At 42.7% G+C, this 20,698-nt stretch overlaps 1 protein-coding gene across 1 annotated transcript; it reads left to right on the forward strand.

The window, feature by feature from the left end:
• Positions 1 to 1,562: 1,562 nt before the first annotated feature.
• On the forward strand, positions 1,563 to 19,382 carry gsna (gelsolin a). The gene is made up of 16 exons (XM_070924919.1): positions 1,563 to 1,699; positions 8,245 to 8,445; positions 10,389 to 10,543; positions 10,930 to 11,091; positions 11,240 to 11,389; positions 11,474 to 11,563; positions 11,728 to 11,860; positions 12,625 to 12,929; positions 13,363 to 13,496; positions 13,617 to 13,707; positions 15,434 to 15,604; positions 15,898 to 16,072; positions 17,182 to 17,303; positions 17,555 to 17,632; positions 17,733 to 17,793; positions 18,453 to 19,382. The coding sequence occupies exons 2-16, from the start codon at positions 8,250 to 8,252 to the stop codon at positions 18,620 to 18,622; spliced, it is 2,193 nt and encodes a 730-aa protein (XP_070781020.1). The 5' UTR covers positions 1,563 to 1,699; positions 8,245 to 8,249; the 3' UTR covers positions 18,623 to 19,382.
• Positions 19,383 to 20,698: the final 1,316 nt, after the last annotated feature.

Below are 20,698 nucleotides of genomic sequence, written 5' to 3' on the forward strand. Positions count from 1 at the left end.
AATAAACACTATTCATTTTGAATGCTAAAATATTACATGTACCTATCATCAGCAGTATCATTAGTATTATCATCAGTAGTATAGTGTTGGAGTTTACCTATCAACTAGACAGAAAAAGACAAAACAATGTAAAATCCCACAGATTTGGTGGCAGTCAGGCAGTTGTGGACTGAACTGTGTGCTGTGTTTTCCCTCTTATCCTCCATGTGTATTTATAGCATTGTACAATATAAACAATTGGAGCCAATGATTTCTGTCTGTGGCTGTGTTTGCTACATGATAGCGCACCCTGTTATGGGTGCGATAATAAAAAGTTAATATAGTCCTAATAGGATAAATCAGTTAAGCACATTCCAGTTTCTGTTCATTGACTTCCAAAAAAGCATTGTGCTGGTTTACATCGCACAGATGGCTGCATGTTCTTATTCTCTTTAGACAATACTTTTGTACAACATAAACATGTCCATGCCACACCACCCAGTGCTGGTTCGCCTAATTAGCAGGTGTCCAAAAAGACAAAACTTGTTTGTTTGTGTGTTCTTACAAAGTCATAAACTTTGTCACATAAACTTTGTTTCCTTTTCCCCTATAGTGTCTCAGTGTTTTGCAATTGGAGATTATACACTTACACAATTTTATGATTTTGTACGAACTGTATTACATAGTTAATGCATAATCATGACCAAAATGAATGCACTTGCTGTACCAAGGATTTACTTTTGATCTGTCTGCTTTCAGGTTCATTACTGTTAAATGGTGTGCAATAGATTAGGAAACTTGCCCAGCCAATTTCTCATGCAGGTGCTTACATAATATCTAGAAACACTAGTATGATGTAATTATTATGATGTAATGAATACATGTCGTAATTGCAAGAAAAGTGTGTCGTTATCTCCTTTTCTGAAAAAACAAGTCTGAAATGCCCAATGACAAAGACTGCCGACCTTTGACCCTCTGTGAGCCCCTGGACAGTCCATGAGCAGGTACATCCATACAGCGAGCAGCATGCATGAATGCATCATATTAGAGTTGGGTTGAATTTTATTCTGTAGTGAATCAGCGCTGTTTGGTTGTGGGCGCGCATAACATGCATGCATCACGCACAGTCTCCATTACAGTAGCATAAAGGTGGTGGTAGCCTACACCAGGACCAGGCAGGGGCAGTGTTGTTCAAGATGCACACTCTGTCGGGGGCCGGAAGTGCAGGCTCAGTCCTTAAATGTACAACCCCTGCAAGAAAAAACACCTTTGTATTATTATTCTTTGAGATGCTCAATCTCTCATTTTTGAGGCCGCCTTGTAATCCCATGTGGGAGGAGCCGGAATGACAGAAATGACACAGAAATAAAGAAGAATGCACTATACCTATTAAATGTAAACCTATTCACCTTTATAACACATTCATAAAAATGCAGCAAAGGCTTCACAAAAGCAGGCCTGGTCCTCAATAGACTGATAGATGATCAGTGTGCGTGTGCGCGCCCATGCGCCTCTGCGGGCGGTGCAGCAGGCGGTGCAGCAGCCAGGCCAGGGGAGTGTCATAACGGGGAGTGTCCCGGTCCAGAAGCATAAACAGCGGCTCTTCGCTCCGCCGCCCCGCCGATTCGACGCCTCTCTGCTCCCGCTGCAGCTAGAAGCGCTCACCGCGGCTCAGTCAGGTCCACAACCGTCCGTCACCGATCACAACCTCCGCGTTCAGGTAGGTTAAAGCCCACTTTCTTGAAAGAAACAACAGACCCCGTGGCACAGATTGCTGGACGGTAATTTGATGCCTTAATTAGTGCTACAATGAAATGAACCGTTACTTTCCATCCCGACTGGAACAAAGGTTTGGTGTGCTGGGAAGAGAGAGTGTACAGAGTGAAATACTTGGCTTCTTTCTGCATGTAAAAATGGTGTATTTGAACCAAAGCTCATTTAAAGAGGCGTAAACCCTGCTTTTCATCTAAAGTGCAACACAGCCATATATGGGCAGGCAGTGGAAGCCCTGGAAGATGACTAAAAATGCTGTGTGGTTCCACTTAATCTGGCCACAGGCTCTGTCACATACTTCCTTCACTATTTACAGTGAGTACAGGCTGCAATGATGTGATAATATTTGCCATGCTGTGTTGAGCTGCATTATTGTAAAAAAAAAAAAGAAAAAAAGAAAAGTGAAGTAATTAGTTTGAGCATCTCAAAGTGCCCCACTGTATATGCAAATACCCCTGTGGTTGCCATAGAAACACACAACCAAATAGTGGGACTGCTCACTGAGGAAGTTAGTCACAACATCCTGTGTATGGTTTGTTAAAGCAGACAGGAGGTGTGTGCGTCACACAGTGGGATGTATAGGTTTGTCTGTGTGTGTGTGTGTGTGTGTGTGTGTGTGTGAATGTATGAGGAAGATATGGACAGACCTTTGTTAGCCAACCAGAAAGCGCCGTGTCAGGTCCACACTCAGCTGTCAGACAGACAGAGATTACGGGACGCCTGAACCCACCGACTGTACTACACCCCCCTTCAGATTTAGATATAAGCCTCAAACAACTGTGCAGGAGGGCAGAACAGCTGAACTGGTGTGCATGTTTGTATGTGAACACATTCTCCATATTTAGAACGAGGGAAAAGAAAGAAAGGAAATATTGTTTTTGTTTTACAGGAAATCATGTTTAACGTGTGTCTGGTAGAAAAACATAGAATGGGATGTCACTAAAAGGCTGGGGCCAGAAAATCCAAATCCAAGTTTGGGAGACTGTCCTTGCATGACAAATGACAGCATAGGTCTTTAAAGTATTTAATTGTAACCGCAGGTTATGTTTGCCACTCCTGACAAGCAGCGGCCATGCAGTCATGCAATGGCTGTCCTTTATGTCCTCTCTCAGTAGCAAAAGTGGAGGTGGCGTGACGTTAGGGAGGAGGTCGGGTGGATGGTTCGCCACACAAACTCAGTAAACAATGATTTGGTGATCTGCAGGTCAGAAAATGTCTGGATTAAAACTGGGTTACCCATAACCATCATTTCAGCATTTAAATCACTGCATTTCAGTGTAAAGCTGTTCCTAACTACTTATCGAAATATATCATATGAAACATAACTTAGACAGACAGACAGACTTTTAACTTTTAAACATAATTTAGCTCAATTTTAACCAAAAATGTCAGTGTATGTTTTCCCCTAACCATACCCAAGTAGTTTTAGTTGCCTAAACTTGACCCGACCTTAACCACCGGGGGCGGGGGGGCAGATCAGAAAGCGCTCCCCTGAGTCATTTTCTGGACAGCTGAATGGGTCGTGGTTGGGTGGGGCGTTCACAAAAAATCTCAAACATGAACCCTTCTTGAAGCAATATTATCTTCTGCATGAGACGGTAACTTTCTAAATCTACCAACACACACAGTCGAAGAGGTGAAGTTTGCAACCGAGACCATGAGCTGTTGTAGAAAATATTTACTGACACTGTATTTATGAGGAGAGAAGTTGGGGGGTTTTACTATTGACTTCAATATAGTCAATGTTTTTCCAGTTGAGGAAGAAAGGAAGAAAACGGCCACACTCCAAATACACATCGTGTCCTCCAGCTGCTTTGCATTTAGGGCACTATCTGCAGGCATTGCAGTTAAATCACATGTTAAATACATACGGTTCTGTTTATAAGATAAATAGGAGTAAAATATGAGTTTATATGCTGGATATGATTAAATCAGGAACAGAACTGGTTACAGAGTACTTTGCCCCCCAGCTGAAGTGTTTTTCAGGTAGATTGTTCCAGAAATAACCCTCTCATATCCTTTAATTACAACCATATATCATAGCAGTTATTTACAAAGCCATAAACAGCCATTTTGATTCTCTTTGCCTTACACTTTGTACACACATGAACGGGACGTCGAGTGGCTTGTAAAGAGTGTTGAGTGTGTGTGTGTTATGTGTCCTGAGCGAGCTGCAGGGCAGCTGCACGGCCCTCGAGAGGCTGAGAGACATGGAGAAAATGAGTCATCAAGAATCCCCCTTTTTCCTGAAGGAAGAATCTCTGTGTTGTTTTGGGGGGAGAAACTCAAGACAGAAGGCCAGAAATTCAGATGTCACAGATAAAAAATATCATGTGCTTGTTATTGAAGTGGGACACCAGCAGACGAATCACAAGGGCTTCAAAAACATTGGTATCATATGAATCCACTGTTGCTATCTGCACGCTGGATCAAGCTTTCACACAGGCCTCAAGGGAAGGCAGACACAAAAGAGGGGCTGGCAAAAAAAAAACGGGGGAGGGGACCACATAACTGAGGTTGGAATGACAGACTTACTTCATGTTTATTTGGAGGCGAAGGAGGGGGGCAAAGAGCCTGCAGTGTGGGGGAAGAAACTCGACGAATACCTCTGGGTCTGCAGAGGTGTGGGGTGGCCCTGCTGACACCGTCTGCTTTTCCCAGCATGCCTGTGGAGAAGCACTAACCGCTAGTCATGTGACCTGCTCTATTTTAGCCTGTGGCTGTGTGAGTCAAACAAACTACCCCCCCCCCCCCCGAGTCACTTTATCCAACCTGCTGCCAGAAACGCTTCATGGTTAATGCTTGTTTTAGTCTTCATTCAACAAAACTTTGCACAAAAATATTCTAATTTGTAAAAAAAAACTGAAACTCATTGTGTCTTAAACTACATTCTCTAACCTCCTCCCTCATTCCTGTTGGATTTTCCTTTGTTGTCTATCTTTTGTCGCTGATGTTAAGGGTGAGGTGATTGGGATGCTGTGCGTCCCCTCTGATGTTTGCTTTATTAAGTCGCAGACACAGTATCTAACTGTGGGATGAAAGGGCTTTGATGTGCAGAGACAGACAGAATATTTCTCTCTCCATCAGATCCCAGCCAAAGGCAGCCATATTTATTTAGTACCACAGAAACAAAGATCTTCAGAATAAAAAGTCACACAAAAAGTGATATTTTCAATGAAATGTTTCAGAGTAAAGGTACTCGTCTGCTGCTGGATGAAAAGACTTTTTGAACAAGTCAACTTTTCAGGATTTTTTTTTTGGGAGGGGGGGGGCAGCTCTATTTTCAGGCAATCTGAGAGCTACATATGCAGTGTGTTTTTGAACATTCATCACGGGGATCGAATGGGTTACATTGGTGCTTTTGTCATGAAACTTACACGACATAGAAGCAATGATGCAAAACTTTACTTCAAGTGTAGTTACGAAGTGAAAACTGAAGTAGCAAGTTTTCCTGTTGCTCTCTACACTGGCAGACGGCGTCATGACCACAGTCTTAGGTGTTTATATGCCGTACGTTACCTTCAGGGGCTTACATTTTAAAAAGTCTCAGCTGTACGTCCGCCTCTGTGTTAATGAGGGTCCCCGTGCTCAGCTCAGATCTCTGCATGCAAGCTGTTTTCATATTGCAGGGTGTGTCACTTTGAGTTAATGAATGGCTGTATATCAACTCAAGCAGAAGTTGCTGATTTATTGCCAGTTGCTTGGGAACATAAAGTTATTGTATTCTCTCGCCGCAGCTGTTTCAGGTGGTTCCCCAGACATTTAGGAAGTAGCAGTTTGGAGGACGTGGTAACTACCTCATTTAGAGGCATTTTGAGGGAGGTTGCTAAACTCATTATTCTCCTTTGAATGAACTCATCAGTGTAACCCTATTTACCTTTAACCGGCTATTTATCTATTGTTATCCTTGTTTTCAGACTTGGCAGATTAGAGATTAAACATTGCTAATACTTGCCTGAGGCTCAGTTAAATGTTTCTGTGTGGCCAGAGACGCTGCCGATTTGCTGTCTGACTTTTGTGGCATTCAAGCTGGAAACTCCACCAGGCTACTGTAGGAAAAATCTTTCCACATCCTCCATCAAGCTATAATGACCCCAAAAGCCTGGATGCAGGCGCTGCAGTGTCATGGAAGTTCAGACGGTGCATGACCTCGTAGGACTCCAGGGTACCCAGTTGCTTTGGCTACATTTTTGCTGTTTTGGCTGCGTATGCTTTCATGTGAAGGAGCTTTAAATGGGTGTCCCATTTAAAAATCTGTTGACTGTGAAAATACTTTTCCATGCTGAAACATTCCATAGCTCCAAAACACTGTGCATTGAGTCTAGCAGTTACATAAGAGGAGATCAGAAATGGGGGGGAAGGAACCCCACATTTGTTGGCCCGGTTCCGTGAATATCGGAGCCACTTCCCTCTTCCAGGGCCAGGAGCAGATTCCTGTCATGTTTGTGGGCAGGCGGCCGCCTAGAAGAATGGCCGATTCTTGCTCCAATGTGGACGGCTAGTCATGCAAATTGAGAGGCAGCCGGTCCAAGCAGCATTCCTGCGGAAAACTGGACTCTGTGTTCATTTTGAACCACATGACCTTAACTTTTTGCATTTTTTGTGATACCTGAACCTGAGCTTTATCAACGGCTCTTTACAGTTGAGAGCAGTGATGGTTTGAATGTCTTATAAATACATCACCATTTAAACGAATTAGTGAAATAAAGAAGAAACGCACCATAAAAGGTCAGAGAAGCCCTTTTCAGAGAGTCCAGCTTCTAATATGAGAACGCTGCTTCACTTCAGAGAGACTGTTTGCTCTGTCTCTGCAGTGTTTTCTGTAGGAGCGACTAATGCGTGGTGCGGGTCAGAGTCTGCTGCAAAATCTCCGAAGGCACATCTGTTCACATATTTTATGAAAATGAATCCTTCACGGTGTGGGCTGTGTGATCTAACAAACATTTAGGTCTAATGAAGATGTATTCACGTCTTTTACTGAAATAAAAGCAGCAAAACCACGATGTAAAAAGTAAAAGTAAGTGTTGGCAGCAAAATGTATAAAAGGATCATTTTATAGCCATCATTATTAGCAGTTTTGATGCGATGTGGAGTTTATGTTTACATTTTCGTTTCGCACCAAAACACATTGTGTGCATCCTTGAGGCCTTAATAAATGTATTGAACGCATTTCCTCCCTCGTGAAACCTTTGCATAGGCCATTTCTGGAAGAAGTTTAAACCTACATTGTTTACTGCTAGCAGTCCTCTTCATCCTTGCCTTTGTGGGTGCATTGCTGCTTTTCTTTGGCACATTACCGCTGTCAGCTGTAGATCAGTGGAGTGGCGTGAAACCATCCGCACGACTTGGTATCACGTCACCCTTGTGTGCACGAAATACGAACAAAGCATGACTACATAGCGATACAAGTGGTCAAATATTCAGCTGGGTGCCTTTAAATGCTGAGATCTGGAAGCAGCAGAAGAACCCCCACTGTTTATGCAGGCCAGTCTCTAAACAATCAATACTTTAAAATCCTCTCATAGATAGACATCTGAAGCATGTCCAAACCAACAGAATCAGCTGAATCATTCATAAACTGTTCTGCAAACAGTTTCCAGGCAAGATTTTAACAGGATGCTCAACTCTCATCCTAAAAATCTCTAACATCCACACATGCCGCTGAGAGGCCAGCGGGTTGTAATCCAATGCAGCACAGACACCTACTTGAAACTCTTGATTGGGCGCCTCATGTCTTTTACTCTGTCAGATATGGCTGAAGTGTATGGTATGCGTGTACATGAATGTTTGGGTGTGAGTGTTTGTGAATTTGCCTGCGACTGGACCAATGTCTGACTGCTGATGTGTCCATTAGGGCTGTGCAATACGATGCCATGTACTGTAAGACCAGAAAGATTGTAGTACAGATTTAGTCACATTGCTATTTTGTTAGGTTTATATGCCTTTAAAGGGGGTCTCCACCAATTTTACTTGTTGAAGTTAAATATAGTGTGGTAGAAGATCTCCCACGCCTGGTGTCCAGATGTTTGTGTCTGCGTGCATATAGTTATGATAGATTGAGGAACAAATATGTCTGATTATACACCAGTCTTTTCCTATATATAATTGTACACAGTGTTTCTTTTGCCACCATCACCGGCAGTTATGACAACGGCTGACTCATAACTGCCAGGGCTTCCTCTTCCTGCTCACTGGAGGAAACACCCTGAGAACAGGGCACCAGTGACTCACCCCACTGTGCACTAATATCTAACTATAACCCTAAACTTTATCTTTGTATCCATGGCAACAACTCAGCCTTAAGGGGAGTGGCTTTATGTTTTCCAGAACAAACAACTCACAACTAGAGTCCCAGTCTCACTTTTAAAACGTTACTGCAAAGCTCTGCGACTCTTATCTCCGCAGTATTTGACCACTGCTCCTGAGCGTAAAAAACACATGCTTGTTGCCACGGGAACGCACTAAATCTCAGGCGTGTGATTTTTCCTGCAGGCAGGATGGCAGCGCAACACCCAGAGTTTGAGCGGGCCGGACAGAAGCCGGGCCTCCAGGTGTGGAGGGTGGAGAACTTTGACCTGGTGCCTGTTCCTGAGAACCTGTACGGGGGATTTTACACCGGAGACGCCTACCTCATCCTCAACACCATCAAACAACGCTCCGGCCACCTGCAGTACGACCTCCACTTCTGGTTGGGTGAGTGCAGTGCAGACGGACGTTATAATGTGGTATTACAGAGAAATGAGAGGAGTTGAAGGGAATATCTGCTTTAATATATGGACTTTTTTTGTTATAAAAAAAAAGGAGGGTACATTTTGGCCACATTTTCCTTCTTTGTGATTATTTTCTTTCGTAAAATCAAATAAAAACTGCGTACACAAGATCTCTAAAAGGTTAAGTTAACACAGTGTGTGTCAGATTAGGGAATGAATTTAATTCTGTCATCTGGCACCATATTCAAATGATGAAGCTTATGAGGGAAAAAATGATTCTACTTAAAGGCAGCATATTCAAATACATAACCAACAAGAGACAAACAAAAATCCAATTTTGCTTGGGTGTATTTTTCTTGTTTCCATGGACATGTGGCCTAACGTAAAAGAGCTGATCTCAGTTTTCCAGTGCAGCTACAATCCTGTCTGACTTGCAAAGCAGATGAGGACCTGTACTGTATCTGCGCTGCTGTAAAAGTAACGTCACTTGACAGTGTTGCTGCAGATGATAATTAGCACATGACGCATTGAATCTGGGAGGATGAGGAGCGAAGCACACGTCGACAGAAACACTTCAAATGTGAAACAACAGACGACCCTGTGTGTCTACAGACAAAGCGGTGTTTACTCCGCTGCTGCTGTTGTGTTTTATGTTTCTGCTGCGTCTCATCCTGCTTCCTCAGATTGGCCTCTACGAGAGTGACGGGCCTCATTTCCGTTTAGGAGCGTCGGACAGATGTGCTTTGTTATCAGCTTGTGGAACTTAAATGGTTTACAAAGATACAGTGGAACTTCATAGCTGACAATTTTCTTTTTTTTTTTATCTAAAACCTCAAAGTACATGTGATGTTTTTGGGATTTTGTCAAGACCATTTTGCACCAACATTGAGCGTACACAAAAAAACATGTTGTCAGTGGTGGAAGTTAAAGTCCTGGATACAAAATATGACTCAGTTAAAATTACATCTTATCTGCATTTTATTATTTGGATGTAATATAGTAGATTATTATCACCGATGCTTTAACAATTTAAGCAGCATTTAAATGTTTTAGTTTGTAGAGGTAAAGCTAATTTGAACTACTGATTTAAAATGATCCTTTGCTTTGTATGTCAAATCTGAATAAAACTGTACAGTTCTGGAGAAAATGTACTTGTACTTTACCACTATTTTGTATGTTGTAGCGCACAATGACAGGAGCTACTTTTCAAAGATCACTGCACCTATAAGACACGTAGAGTGTTGATATATCTGATACAGACACAGATATAGTGGTCTGAACGCCATGAAAACTCCAAAACGAAAAACAGCCTTAAACGTTTTAGATAATTCAATGGCATGTTTGAATTGTTGTTTGCTTTTTACCTGAGACGCAGCATCATTTTCCCACCCATTAATTTAATCTTTCAACCATGTAATCATCATACATGGCTTTCACTGGACAGCGACATCCATGTAACATGTCATTGTCACTTTCAAATTAAAAATCCAAATTGATGTTAGTGTATGTGTTGTAAGGGGGTCAAATTGGTATTCGGATCAGCCAAAACGATTAGTCCTACAGGTGAGTATTGACAGAAGATGATGTATCTGACTGGGTCATCATGTCTTTTTTCTATTGATCTCATGTGCGTTTAGCCAGCTTGATTGATCATGGAAAGAGCATTTACCAATAAACAGGATCTGATGTAACTCTCCCACATGCTGTTGAACTACTCTGTGTGACCAGAAATAGAATAATGTTGCATGTATTAATGTGTCTGCGGGGATCGGACCCCCCCCTGCTGCTCCAGCTCATCGACCTCCTGACTCACTGAGTCCTCAGTGACAGAGCGTGTCTCTCTCTGTGTGGATGTACAGTGTGACTGCTGACATAAAATAAGGACCGGGATTAATATGGAGCACGTCTGTGGTTCCTCTCTTGCAGGAGATTTCTGCACCCAGGATGAGAGTGGCTCGGCGGCCATCTTTACAGTCCAAATGGACGACTTCCTGGGGGGGAAACCCATCCAGTACCGCGAGGTCCAGGGACACGAGTCCAAAACCTTTCTTGGCTACTTTAAGTCTGGAATCAAATACATGGTAAGAAACTGCAAAATATCTATCTACAAGGAATAAGATACATGTTTTGTGAGTTTTTTTTCGCTCTGGTTTTGGTGCAGTTGAAACCAGGGATCACATATAGGTCATGTTATCTGGGAAGAGTGATTTCTGCCTGTTTATTGCTATTTCAGTCATTTGTGCCACAATCATTTTGTCAGTATCTAAGTATATCTAAGTATCCATTAAAATGCTTTCCTGTTGTATTTTTTTATGTACTGCTAAAGAAACAACTTTTGTCATTCAGTATTTGTAAAATAGAAGTTTTACTTTTTTTCCCTTTTTTGAATTTTATTTTGTTGAGGTCAGAGCCACTTTTCTTAAAAGGCAGGCTATTTTATTTTGAAATGTAACTCTTATCTTATCAGAAAGGGGGCGTGGCGTCTGGGTTCAAGCACGTCGTCACCAACGAGGTAGTCGTGCAGCGGGTGCTCCAGGTCAAAGGTCGGCGTGTTGTCCGGGCGACGGAGGTGGCGGTCAGCTGGGACAGCTTCAACCAGGGAGACTGCTTCATCCTGGACCTGGGGAATGTGAGTCAGATATTAGATGAACAAAGTAACATGATGTGATTGTAACAGTGAGCTTTTTTTTTAAGCATCCATTCAGTGGTCGTGATTTTTGTAAAACACAAAATGTTTTATTCACCTACTTTGCTGCTCTTTTCTTCTTGCTGTACAGGAGATTTACCAGTGGTGTGGCTCCCAGAGCAACCGCTTTGAGAAGCTGAAGGCTACTCAGGTTGCCAAGGGCATCCGTGACAACGAGCGCAGTGGGAGGGCCAGAGTTTATGTCTGTGAAGAGGGGGTGGAGAGGGAGAAGATGTTAGAGGTGAGATCAGTGAATTGTGAGAACAAATTAAGTCTTATTTATTGCAGAAGACTTCTGTGTTGAAACTGCTGCTTCTGTCCTCAGGTGTTGGGTCCAAAACCAGATCTGCCAGTCGGAGCGTCCGATGACATCAAGGCTGATGCTTCAAACAGGAAGAGGGCCAAACTGTACAAGGTGAGAGAAGTGGGGACAGCCCAGACGAACATGCAGGCCTTTAATATCTCTCGTAATAAATCTTTGCCTTTAACTTTCAGCAGCTCTTGGATTGGTTGATTCTCATAAAAGTGACACCTCCTGCCTCTAATCACAGTCTCTCTTCCTTTTCCCCCCCCCTGCAGGTGTCCAATGCCAGTGGAGGCATGACCATTGCGCTTGTGGCAGCAGAGAACCCGTTCGCTCAGAGCGCCCTGGAGTCCGGCGACTGCTTCATCCTGGATCACGGCTCCGATGGCAGGATCTTCGTCTGGAAAGGTCAGCGCAGGGTGATGCAGTGGATTCCCCAGATGTTTAGCAGAGGTTCTACTACAGTGATATTCAGAGTTAGATGAGAAGACTGATACGGTAAATATGAAGCTAGAGCCAGGAGACAGTTAGCTTAGTTTAGCGCAAAGATTGAGGGGGAATACCAGCATCTGTAAAGCTCAGTAATTAACATGTTGTATGCTAAATCTGTACAAAGACCAACGTGTAAAAACAACACGTTTTTTAAACTTCGTTTTTTTGTATGGATTAAACAGACAACATATAATGTGTTCATTGGTGAGCTTTGTAGGGGCTGGAAGGCAGATTTCTTTAACCTTTGGACAGAGCCAGGCTAGCTGTTTCCCCTTGCTTCCAGTGTTTATTCTAAGCTAAGCTAACTGGCTGCTGGCTGTAGCTTCATGTTGACCATTACAGACATGAGGGTGGTGTCGATCTTCTCATCTACTCTCGGCAAGAAAGAGAATAAACGCATTTCCAGAAATGACAACGATCCCTTTAAATGCATAACAACTTTGTTTTAGTCCCTGTAATCCAAACTGTCACATCCCCAATCATGTTAACTCAGTTTTATTTTCACATTTAAGCAATGAGAAGTCTATGAGTCGCTCCCACAGTTAGCTTGTCGGACATCTCAGAAACAATTTTTGTTGACACTTTCAAAACGAAAATACTCCTATCACTATTTAGTTTTTATATATATTCTCCCTTGACTTAATTATCCTAACCTCAGCTATCTTTTCTCTTGCTCACAGGCAAAGACGCCAACATGGAAGAGCGAAAGGAAGCGATGAAAGCCGCCGACGAGTTCATCAAGAAGATGGGTTACCCCAAACACACTCAGGTCCAGATCCTGCCGGAGATGGGCGAGACGCCGCTCTTCAAGCAGTTCTTCAAGAACTGGCGGGACAAAGATCAGACGGAGGGCCTGGGCGTAGCCTACATCGCCAACAGCATCGCCAGGATCGAGAAGGTGCCCTTCGATGCCGCCTGCCTGCACGAGTCTGCTGCCATGGCCGCCCAGCACGGCATGGTGGATGACGGCAGCGGAGAGAAGCAGGTGAGAGGATGGGGACTGGACTGATTCTGTATCAGAGAGGTTTTTTTAGTACTACCTGGGTTTTTTTGGGGGGGGGGGCACCAGCCTTCATTTATTTCAAGAAAGTCTTTGAAAGTTGATTTTCAAGAGCACAGAAATGAATGGAAACTGTCTGTCTGGGAGGAAGGAAAAGCACTCCAAGGCCTCAGTTGCTGCTGCTATTACTTTCCCATCCTGTAGGGGGCAGTATTTTTTACATGTGTTGAATAATGAGTTTGTGAATTAGTGAGTGATTTACACGAGGAGCTTTGCATCTAGAAAATGTTTACAATGTTACATTATACTGTAATAGTGTAATATCTGTGTAATTTGTAGTAAATGGGATAAAACATGAAATACAACAACAGTCCCTACATTTTCTCACAGAGATCTCTCTGTGTTATTTTCTTGACAGATCTGGCGTATTGAGGGATCCGACAAGGTGCCGGTGGATCCGTCCACTTACGGACAGTTCTACGGAGGAGACAGCTACATCATCCTTTACAACTACCATCACGGAGGACGTCAGGGACACATTATCTACATGTGGTGAGAATACAAGAGGCTAGGCCATTTATTCCAATTTCAGTTCTAATTGGTGGAATATGGAGTTGTCAGTGCCTCTTATTATGTTCAGGATAGTGGTGATGCTCTCTAATTGTTTCCCAGGCAGGGAATGGACTCCAGCCAGGATGAAATCGGGGCCTCTGCGATCCTCGGCGCCCAGCTGGATGAGGAGCTCGGCGGTGGTCCCGTGCAGGTAAAATGCGCTGTTCCTTTAGTGGCTTTTTTTTTTTCACGAGCTTATATTCATCTTCTCATTCATGTTATCAAAGTCTGTGCTCTCCTCTGGCTTACTCAGCGCAGTCACCTCCTCCCTGACCTTTACTTCCTTTCACTCTGTCTCCTCTCCGTAACGGTTTCCCCGCTGCTACTTCTGTCCCCCTTGGTTTCCGACCTTTTCTGTGTCTTCAGGTTGTTGGTGCTCCTATAACCACTCAGGTATTTCCCCTCCCAATCCCTCCTGCTCGTCCTCCCCAAAGTGACTCGTATGATTTTGCCCAGAGCCGGCGACAAAAGACGCACAGCAATGACTTCTCAAATTCCTGATAAATCTGAACATCTTGTTTTTGAAGGGGCAGTTATCTTCATTTTTCTGGCCCCTTTTAAGACTTAATAAATGAGATAATGAGTTAAATTGAATTTACAGTGAAACCATCTCAGTCAAACACAAACAGGACATTCCGATGTGGCTGTTAATGGGAGGCTCCCTCCTCCTCTGTCGCCAACGCTGTCTGCCTCTCTTAAATAACAGCCGTGTTTCCAAACTCTGCTCTGACCTGATGTTAGAACACTCACCACGGCGACTTGACGTGTTTAGAGTGAGTCCTGGCTCTGTGCTCATGTGAGTCTCCATTCATTCATTTCTGTGTTCTGCAGTTGCACTTCACTCCTCACGTGTGTCTTCACTCAGCATGTTCATGTTGTGGCTGTGCTGTGGCATGACAGTAAATGGGTTTGAATGTTTTTTGATACAATACCTGAATACCAAAATAATACTATGAGGAATGTAGAAACAGGTTTTTCTACAAAATCCGCTTTTCATTTAACAAAAGAAGCCAAACGTCTCAATAAATGTTGCCTAAGCACGAGAACTTTGCCTAAATATAAAATTGGCAAAATGAAAGTAAGATGTATACAAGACTACAAATCCTAGCAAGCATGAACTGTCAACTTTGGGCCAGTTTTTGAAAAAGTCAAATATGTGATCAAACTGCAGGACTTTAAAGGCAAACATTAAAAATCTGAGCTCTGGTCCGACGGTCTCTAGTCTTGGGTTAGAAGCTGAAGCAAGTATGTGAAGGCCTGTGATTGGTCTCGGCAACCAAAACAAGGAATCTGACAATTGTCAAACGAGACATTTGCCTAAGATAACAAAACTATCGTGCAGTTTCATATCATACCAGAGGACGCACAAAGGGCTAAGAGTCCTCGGAGTGTTTGTAGTTAGAAGTGTTCAACTGTGGACTACAATACGTAAAGTCATCAATGATTATTTATCATTGCTCCATTCTGCCAGGTAAACTCTGTTGCTGGGACTCAGGAGGAGAAGTACTTGCACCATCTGACAGCCATAAATATTTATGACAAAAGCTGCAGACCAAAGAGACTCATAATACTGCGTCATCCCTCAGTGTCCTTATTTCACAAACCCTGACACCCACCACCTTGTGGCACAGACGGTGAACACGTGGCCCAGCTCCATGCTGCCATCTTGTGTCTGTAGTTGGGATTGCAGCAGACTCTTTTCTTTTTACATATTGTTGATGCATATTTCACGAGACACAAGATGGGAGGATCTGTCGGATGTGATTTGGTTGCACCACCATGGGAGAATTCACAACATAAAAACTGCATGAGGTGAATTACTGTAACAGCGACAATCTTATCGTTCCCAAGTGTTAATTTCACCATTTGTGCACCAGGTGAGGGTGGTGCAGGGGAAAGAGCCTGCCCATCTGATGAGTCTGTTTGGAGGACAGCCCATGGTGGTGTACAAGGGGGGAACGTCCAGAGAAGGAGGTCAGTCAGCTCCTGCAGAGACTCGACTCTTCCAGGTGCGCTCCAACTCAGCAGGACACACCAGAGCTGTGGAGGTAAGAGAACGTGCATCATTCACCTTCTAACTTTACCACTGCAACAAGTGATTTTAAAGGATAAGTCTGGTGATATTCTATATTTTTCTCACTGTCAACAAATCCCATGAAAAGATCATAATTAACAATGAATGTGTCCACAGCCTGACATATCTTGCAGGACATTTAAAAGTGTGTGTGTTCCTGTACTTTGACTGAATACGTATTGGAAAACCCTGACAGCCTGAAACACAAACAGTGTTTAAGTAGCAAAACGACACATGTCAACCTATAATGTCTCTGCGTCCATGCAGCTTGACGCCGTGTCATCCCACCTGAACTCCAATGACGCTTTTATTCTGGTGACCCCCGGAGGCTCCTTCCTGTGGGTGGGAGTGGGTGCCAGCGACACAGAGAAGCAGGGAGCCCAGCAGCTGTGCAACATCCTGGGAGTGTCGGCCTCTGAGCTGCCTGAGGGAGGAGAGACTGGTGAGGAAACGCGACGAACACAGAATAACTATTTCTCAACTGAAACCCAACACCAGCGAACGTCAAGCTGTTAAAATGTGGCTTGTGAATGTGAAGCGAAACACTTTTCATTTTGTATTTCAGCTACAGCAAGTGCTTGAGCTCATCTATATTAAAGGGAAGGAGAGTTGGTTGCATCACCCCTTTAGATGTTATCAGTAATCTTGTGATTTGCTTTCGAGGCTCAAGAAGAAACTGGGCTCTCTGCTAGCAAATATAAAAAACCTCAGGCTAAAACATAAAACACATTCAATTTTTCATAAACACCCTGCTTTTAGAGGGGCGGCCTGATAAAGACAACAGAAATTCAGCGTTTGATTTCTGTGAGTTGAAGCTGATAGTTTCTAACCTTTCCTATTCACAACGTGTCCAGAAACACAGAAACACAACGTGTCGACGTTCGACACTCAAAAATGTATATTCATTGAAAAACAATACATTTTATACAATACACACCCACCGAGAATTACCACTGACTCAGCAGCAGCTCAACAGATACATGTAGCATTTAGCAGCTAAAGAGACATATATTTCTCAGAAGTTGATGGAGACCCAAACCACAGCTAAACGGAGAGCGAATATTGGACTTACATTAATCAGACACAAACACGACTCCAAAGGAACGCTAATGTTGCTCTGTGTCTAGCTAGCTCTGTTTGCTAGCGAGTTAGCCATAACAGCTTTAGAAGGTGGTGCTTTCAGGCTGTTCTTCTGCCCCCAAGTGGCCAAAAAAAATCATTAATGCGGCTTCAAAGCAAGAGACATTTTGGGTTATTGGCTAATTACTGAACTTTAGCTTTAATGCGGTGCTGTAGGCAAATTCTGTTACAGGCTAGCTGTTATCACCCGTTTCTCTATAATACATCCATGTTTTCCTGTCTTTGTGCTAAGCTAAGTCTCTTGGCTGTGGCTTCATATTTAACAGGCAGATATAAGTGAATTAGCATACTTTTCCAAAATTACAAAATATAAAAGAACTATTCCTTTAAGCCCTTTAGGTGTTTGTGCGCCTTTTCCTGTTTGAATACATAAAACAATAATAACTTGAAGTGTGCCTGTCCTCCTCACAGATCAGTTCTGGGAGGCTCTGGGAGGAAAGACGGAATATCGCACTTCTACCAGACTCAAGGACAAGATGGACGCTCATCCACCCAGACTGTTCGCCTGCTCCAATAAGACTGGAAACTTCATCGTAAGTCTTTGGTTTGAGCTTCCTCTGCTGCTGCACTCGTGTTGAAGGATCGTTTCATTAATAACTTGCCTTTCCAGAAATAATGTCCCAGTCACTCTGGATAATCCACCTCACAGTTAACACTTTCCACTAAAAAATTGTCCAACAGAAAAAAGAAAAATATTTTATAACATGTACAAGTGCCAGTTTCGCGGCCCTTTGTGCACACAGCACATCAATAGAGCTCCACTAAATCCTTCTCCTCCTCTCAGATCGAGGAGGTGCCCGGGGAGATGACCCAAGAGGACCTCGCCACTGATGATGTCATGATCCTCGACACATGGGAGCAGGTAAAGAAACCAGAGCTTTGACTGCTTCAGCTGAACGATACAGACTCAGAGTGCACTGCAATGAAACAAACAAACACCCATAAAACTTTCCCTTTTTTAGGTGTTCGTCTGGATCGGAAATGAGGCACAAGAGGAGGAGAAGACTGAAGCGATGGCATCTGGTAAGGACATATGTGAAAAAAAGCTCAACATCATATTATTATTAACATGTCTGTATTTGTGGCACTTAAGTGCAAATCCAGTCTTTGCTGACCTCCAGTGGTTTAACGGTTCACTGTTGGATGTTGGACACCCAAATCTCAAAACATGTACCAAGTCTACCAAATCTACCAAGAGAAAACCAGATAGCTTCGCTTATATTAAAGATAACACCAATCTATCCAAGTATGCGAGACAAAAAAAACACTCCACTTTTTTTAATTGGTTAACATCACAATCTTCGCTGTAAAAATAACATAGTGTCTAAATCAGCAAAATAATCTTATATATTTACATTCAAAATTGAGTTCGACTTAGTGCAGAGACTATTAAGAAAAGTGGCACTTGTTTGGAGAAACTTCTTGAAACAAGTTGGGTGATTCTTATTTTAAGACACAACTTGTATGTAATAGGATGTTATTGGGTTTACTCTAAAGGAATGTTTTCTTATTCCTACATTTCTGTATCTGTACAAAAACTGAAGTGTATGAACTACAAGATGTGGTTTTAGGGGGGGGTTACATGTGGGACTATTTCTTGGCTGGGAGTAGTGACTTCCCAGAGTCTTGTGGAATTCAGGTTTACTCCATGACCAGCACTAATTCAAGCTTTTCTTCCTCAGCGGTTCGTTACATCGAGACAGATCCGGCCAACAGAGACCGCAGGACGCCCATCGTCAAGATCAAGCAGGGCTTCGAGCCGCCCACCTTCACCGGCTGGTTCCTGGGCTGGGACCACGACTACTGGACCAGCGACCCCCTGGAGCGCGCTATGGCTGAACTGGCCCTGTGAGACATCATCTGACCCTCCCCATCAGCCCTGACCTTTGACCCCGCTGCTCCGCCGCAAGCACTGCGCTCCAATCATAAGACTTTTTTAGCTGCCAATATGCCCTGAAAAGGAGTTTCGTTTTTTACTTTTTGTGGTGTTTTAAGGGATACAGGTCGATGAAGCAGTGTTTTGATTCACTTTGTCTCAAATGCTACAGTGATGCCTTTATACCCGTTATAAAATCAGTCAATAGGAATAGAGCTTTAACAAATACACAGGCTTCCTGTAGGGTTTTGCACTAAATACAGTCTGCCAAGACTTTTATCCAAGCCAATTTGTTTCATTTGTTTCATATTTTGACAATAAAACATGTTGACTGGTGAAATATAATGGCAACAAACGTGTAGCAACACAGTTTAAAGCCTTGGTGTGCTGCCACTCAACTCACTGCCAAGAAAACACAGCTTATAAAAAGCAATACAACCGATGCCTTAACATTCTTTCCTTTAGTTAACTGTAATCCTGCTTTTATTTTTATTTTTAAAAAGGTACTGTTCCAGATAAATTTTAAGGTTTTTTGTACCTTCAGTTTAGATTCCTCTTCTATTTATTGTTTTTTTTAAATGCCACAGATTCACACCCAGGAAGCTTGTGTGATGCTGCAGTGGCCAACTTCAAATGGGGAAACCGACGCTTTGCTGCTTCACAAGCCAGTTACGTCTTCTGTGACACTTTCTAAGGTTTTCCTTGTTATCATTTCAATAAAACCAAATGAAACATGTTGCGTGTTTTATGTCTCTGCTTTTACAAACGCTTGCAACAGTAGTCTGGAAAGAATGAAATCCATAGACAAAAATGCTTTTTTGATGGCATCTTTATTTTAAGTCTTCATACATATATATATGTATTATATTCAAGATAAAACCATATCAAACATTAGCAAACTGTAAAAAAAAAACTAACTGCTAGCAGCATGAACTAACTGATACATTTGGAATAAAACTTAATAGAAAAATAACATTGCTGTGTGTAACATTTTTTGAAACAATTTCATGAGCAGGGGTTTCTCAGTCAAATGCTGCCTGAGAAAGTGGAAAAGACGCAACAATCACAAACTACTGGCGAGAACATGACAGAGTATCTGCTCAGCGATGAGCAGCACAATGTGGTCGAGCTGTGGGTGTCACTCTCTTCCTTTTAGACTTTCTGTAAAAGTCAAGTTATAAAAAAAAAAGTACAATGCCTCCTGGGTTCAGTTGTGACGAACCTGAATCCCCCTCTAGCAACAGCAAAACTATAATAAACATCATAAGACATATACACACATATATATTTGTGTACATATATAGTGACACTACTACATCAGACACAAACTTCATACTGTTACATACAATTACCAACACGCCTGTCCTTTATATGTCAAAAAGGAGAAAATAAATGTAACTACAAGTCAGTTATAGGATATATAAAAAGTCGTTTAACTATTTGGCTTGTTTGTTTACACCCAGAAAGGGCACATGTGATAAAATACTGCTGTTTAAAAAAAATAGCTAAATAAAGTCCTTTGATTCTTTTGATTGGGAAGTGCATAGAAATGTGATATAGGCTGTAAAATGAATCAATGGCAGTTAAGGCTTTTGGCTGAAAGATTTGCAGTTTCTTTCTAACAGTCCCTGCTTCTCCTAAGCAGCGAAGCCAGACAGGGGCTGGACAAAATAATAGGAACAACTATCAGCCCTACGACACACATGTAGTTGATAATCTCCAAGTCAGCGCTATGTTAACCTGAAGTGTTTCTGATATTTTGTCCACCCTTCTACATGTAACATATACTGTGTGTGAATAGAAAGCGTAGTGTAAACATACACAAGTGACATCCAGCCTGTCAGCCTGCCTGTCAACATCCGAGCCACGTTTTAGCTTGTAATCTGAGACAAAAGTTTTGGCAACCGGAGGAAATGTGTTCGTGTTTAACAGAGAGGAAAGTGTGTGTGTGTGTTTCTGTATTATTGTTTTTATGTCACTGTGGCCGATCCCTACACTTCTGAAGGGGCTATTTTAAGATGGCTGTCGACCTCTGCTGCTGGTTAGTATTGA

This window comes from Enoplosus armatus, chromosome 18 (assembly GCF_043641665.1).
Source record: "Enoplosus armatus isolate fEnoArm2 chromosome 18, fEnoArm2.hap1, whole genome shotgun sequence".
Classification (NCBI taxonomy): Eukaryota; Metazoa; Chordata; class Actinopteri; order Centrarchiformes; family Enoplosidae; genus Enoplosus; species Enoplosus armatus.

What these genes read in the sequence shown, in the direction of transcription:
- gsna (XM_070924919.1), top strand. Translation starts at nt 8,250, where the DNA reads ATGGCAGCGCAACACCCAGAGTTTGAGCGGGCCGGACAGAAGCCGGGC. An exon ending in CGACCTCCACTTCTGGTTGG is followed by an intron (nt 8,446 to 10,388) that starts GTGAGTGCAGTG and finishes CCTCTCTTGCAG; the next exon opens with GAGATTTCTGCACCCAGGAT. An exon ending in GCCTGAGGGAGGAGAGACTG is followed by an intron (nt 16,073 to 17,181) that starts GTGAGGAAACGC and finishes TCCTCCTCACAG; the next exon opens with ATCAGTTCTGGGAGGCTCTG.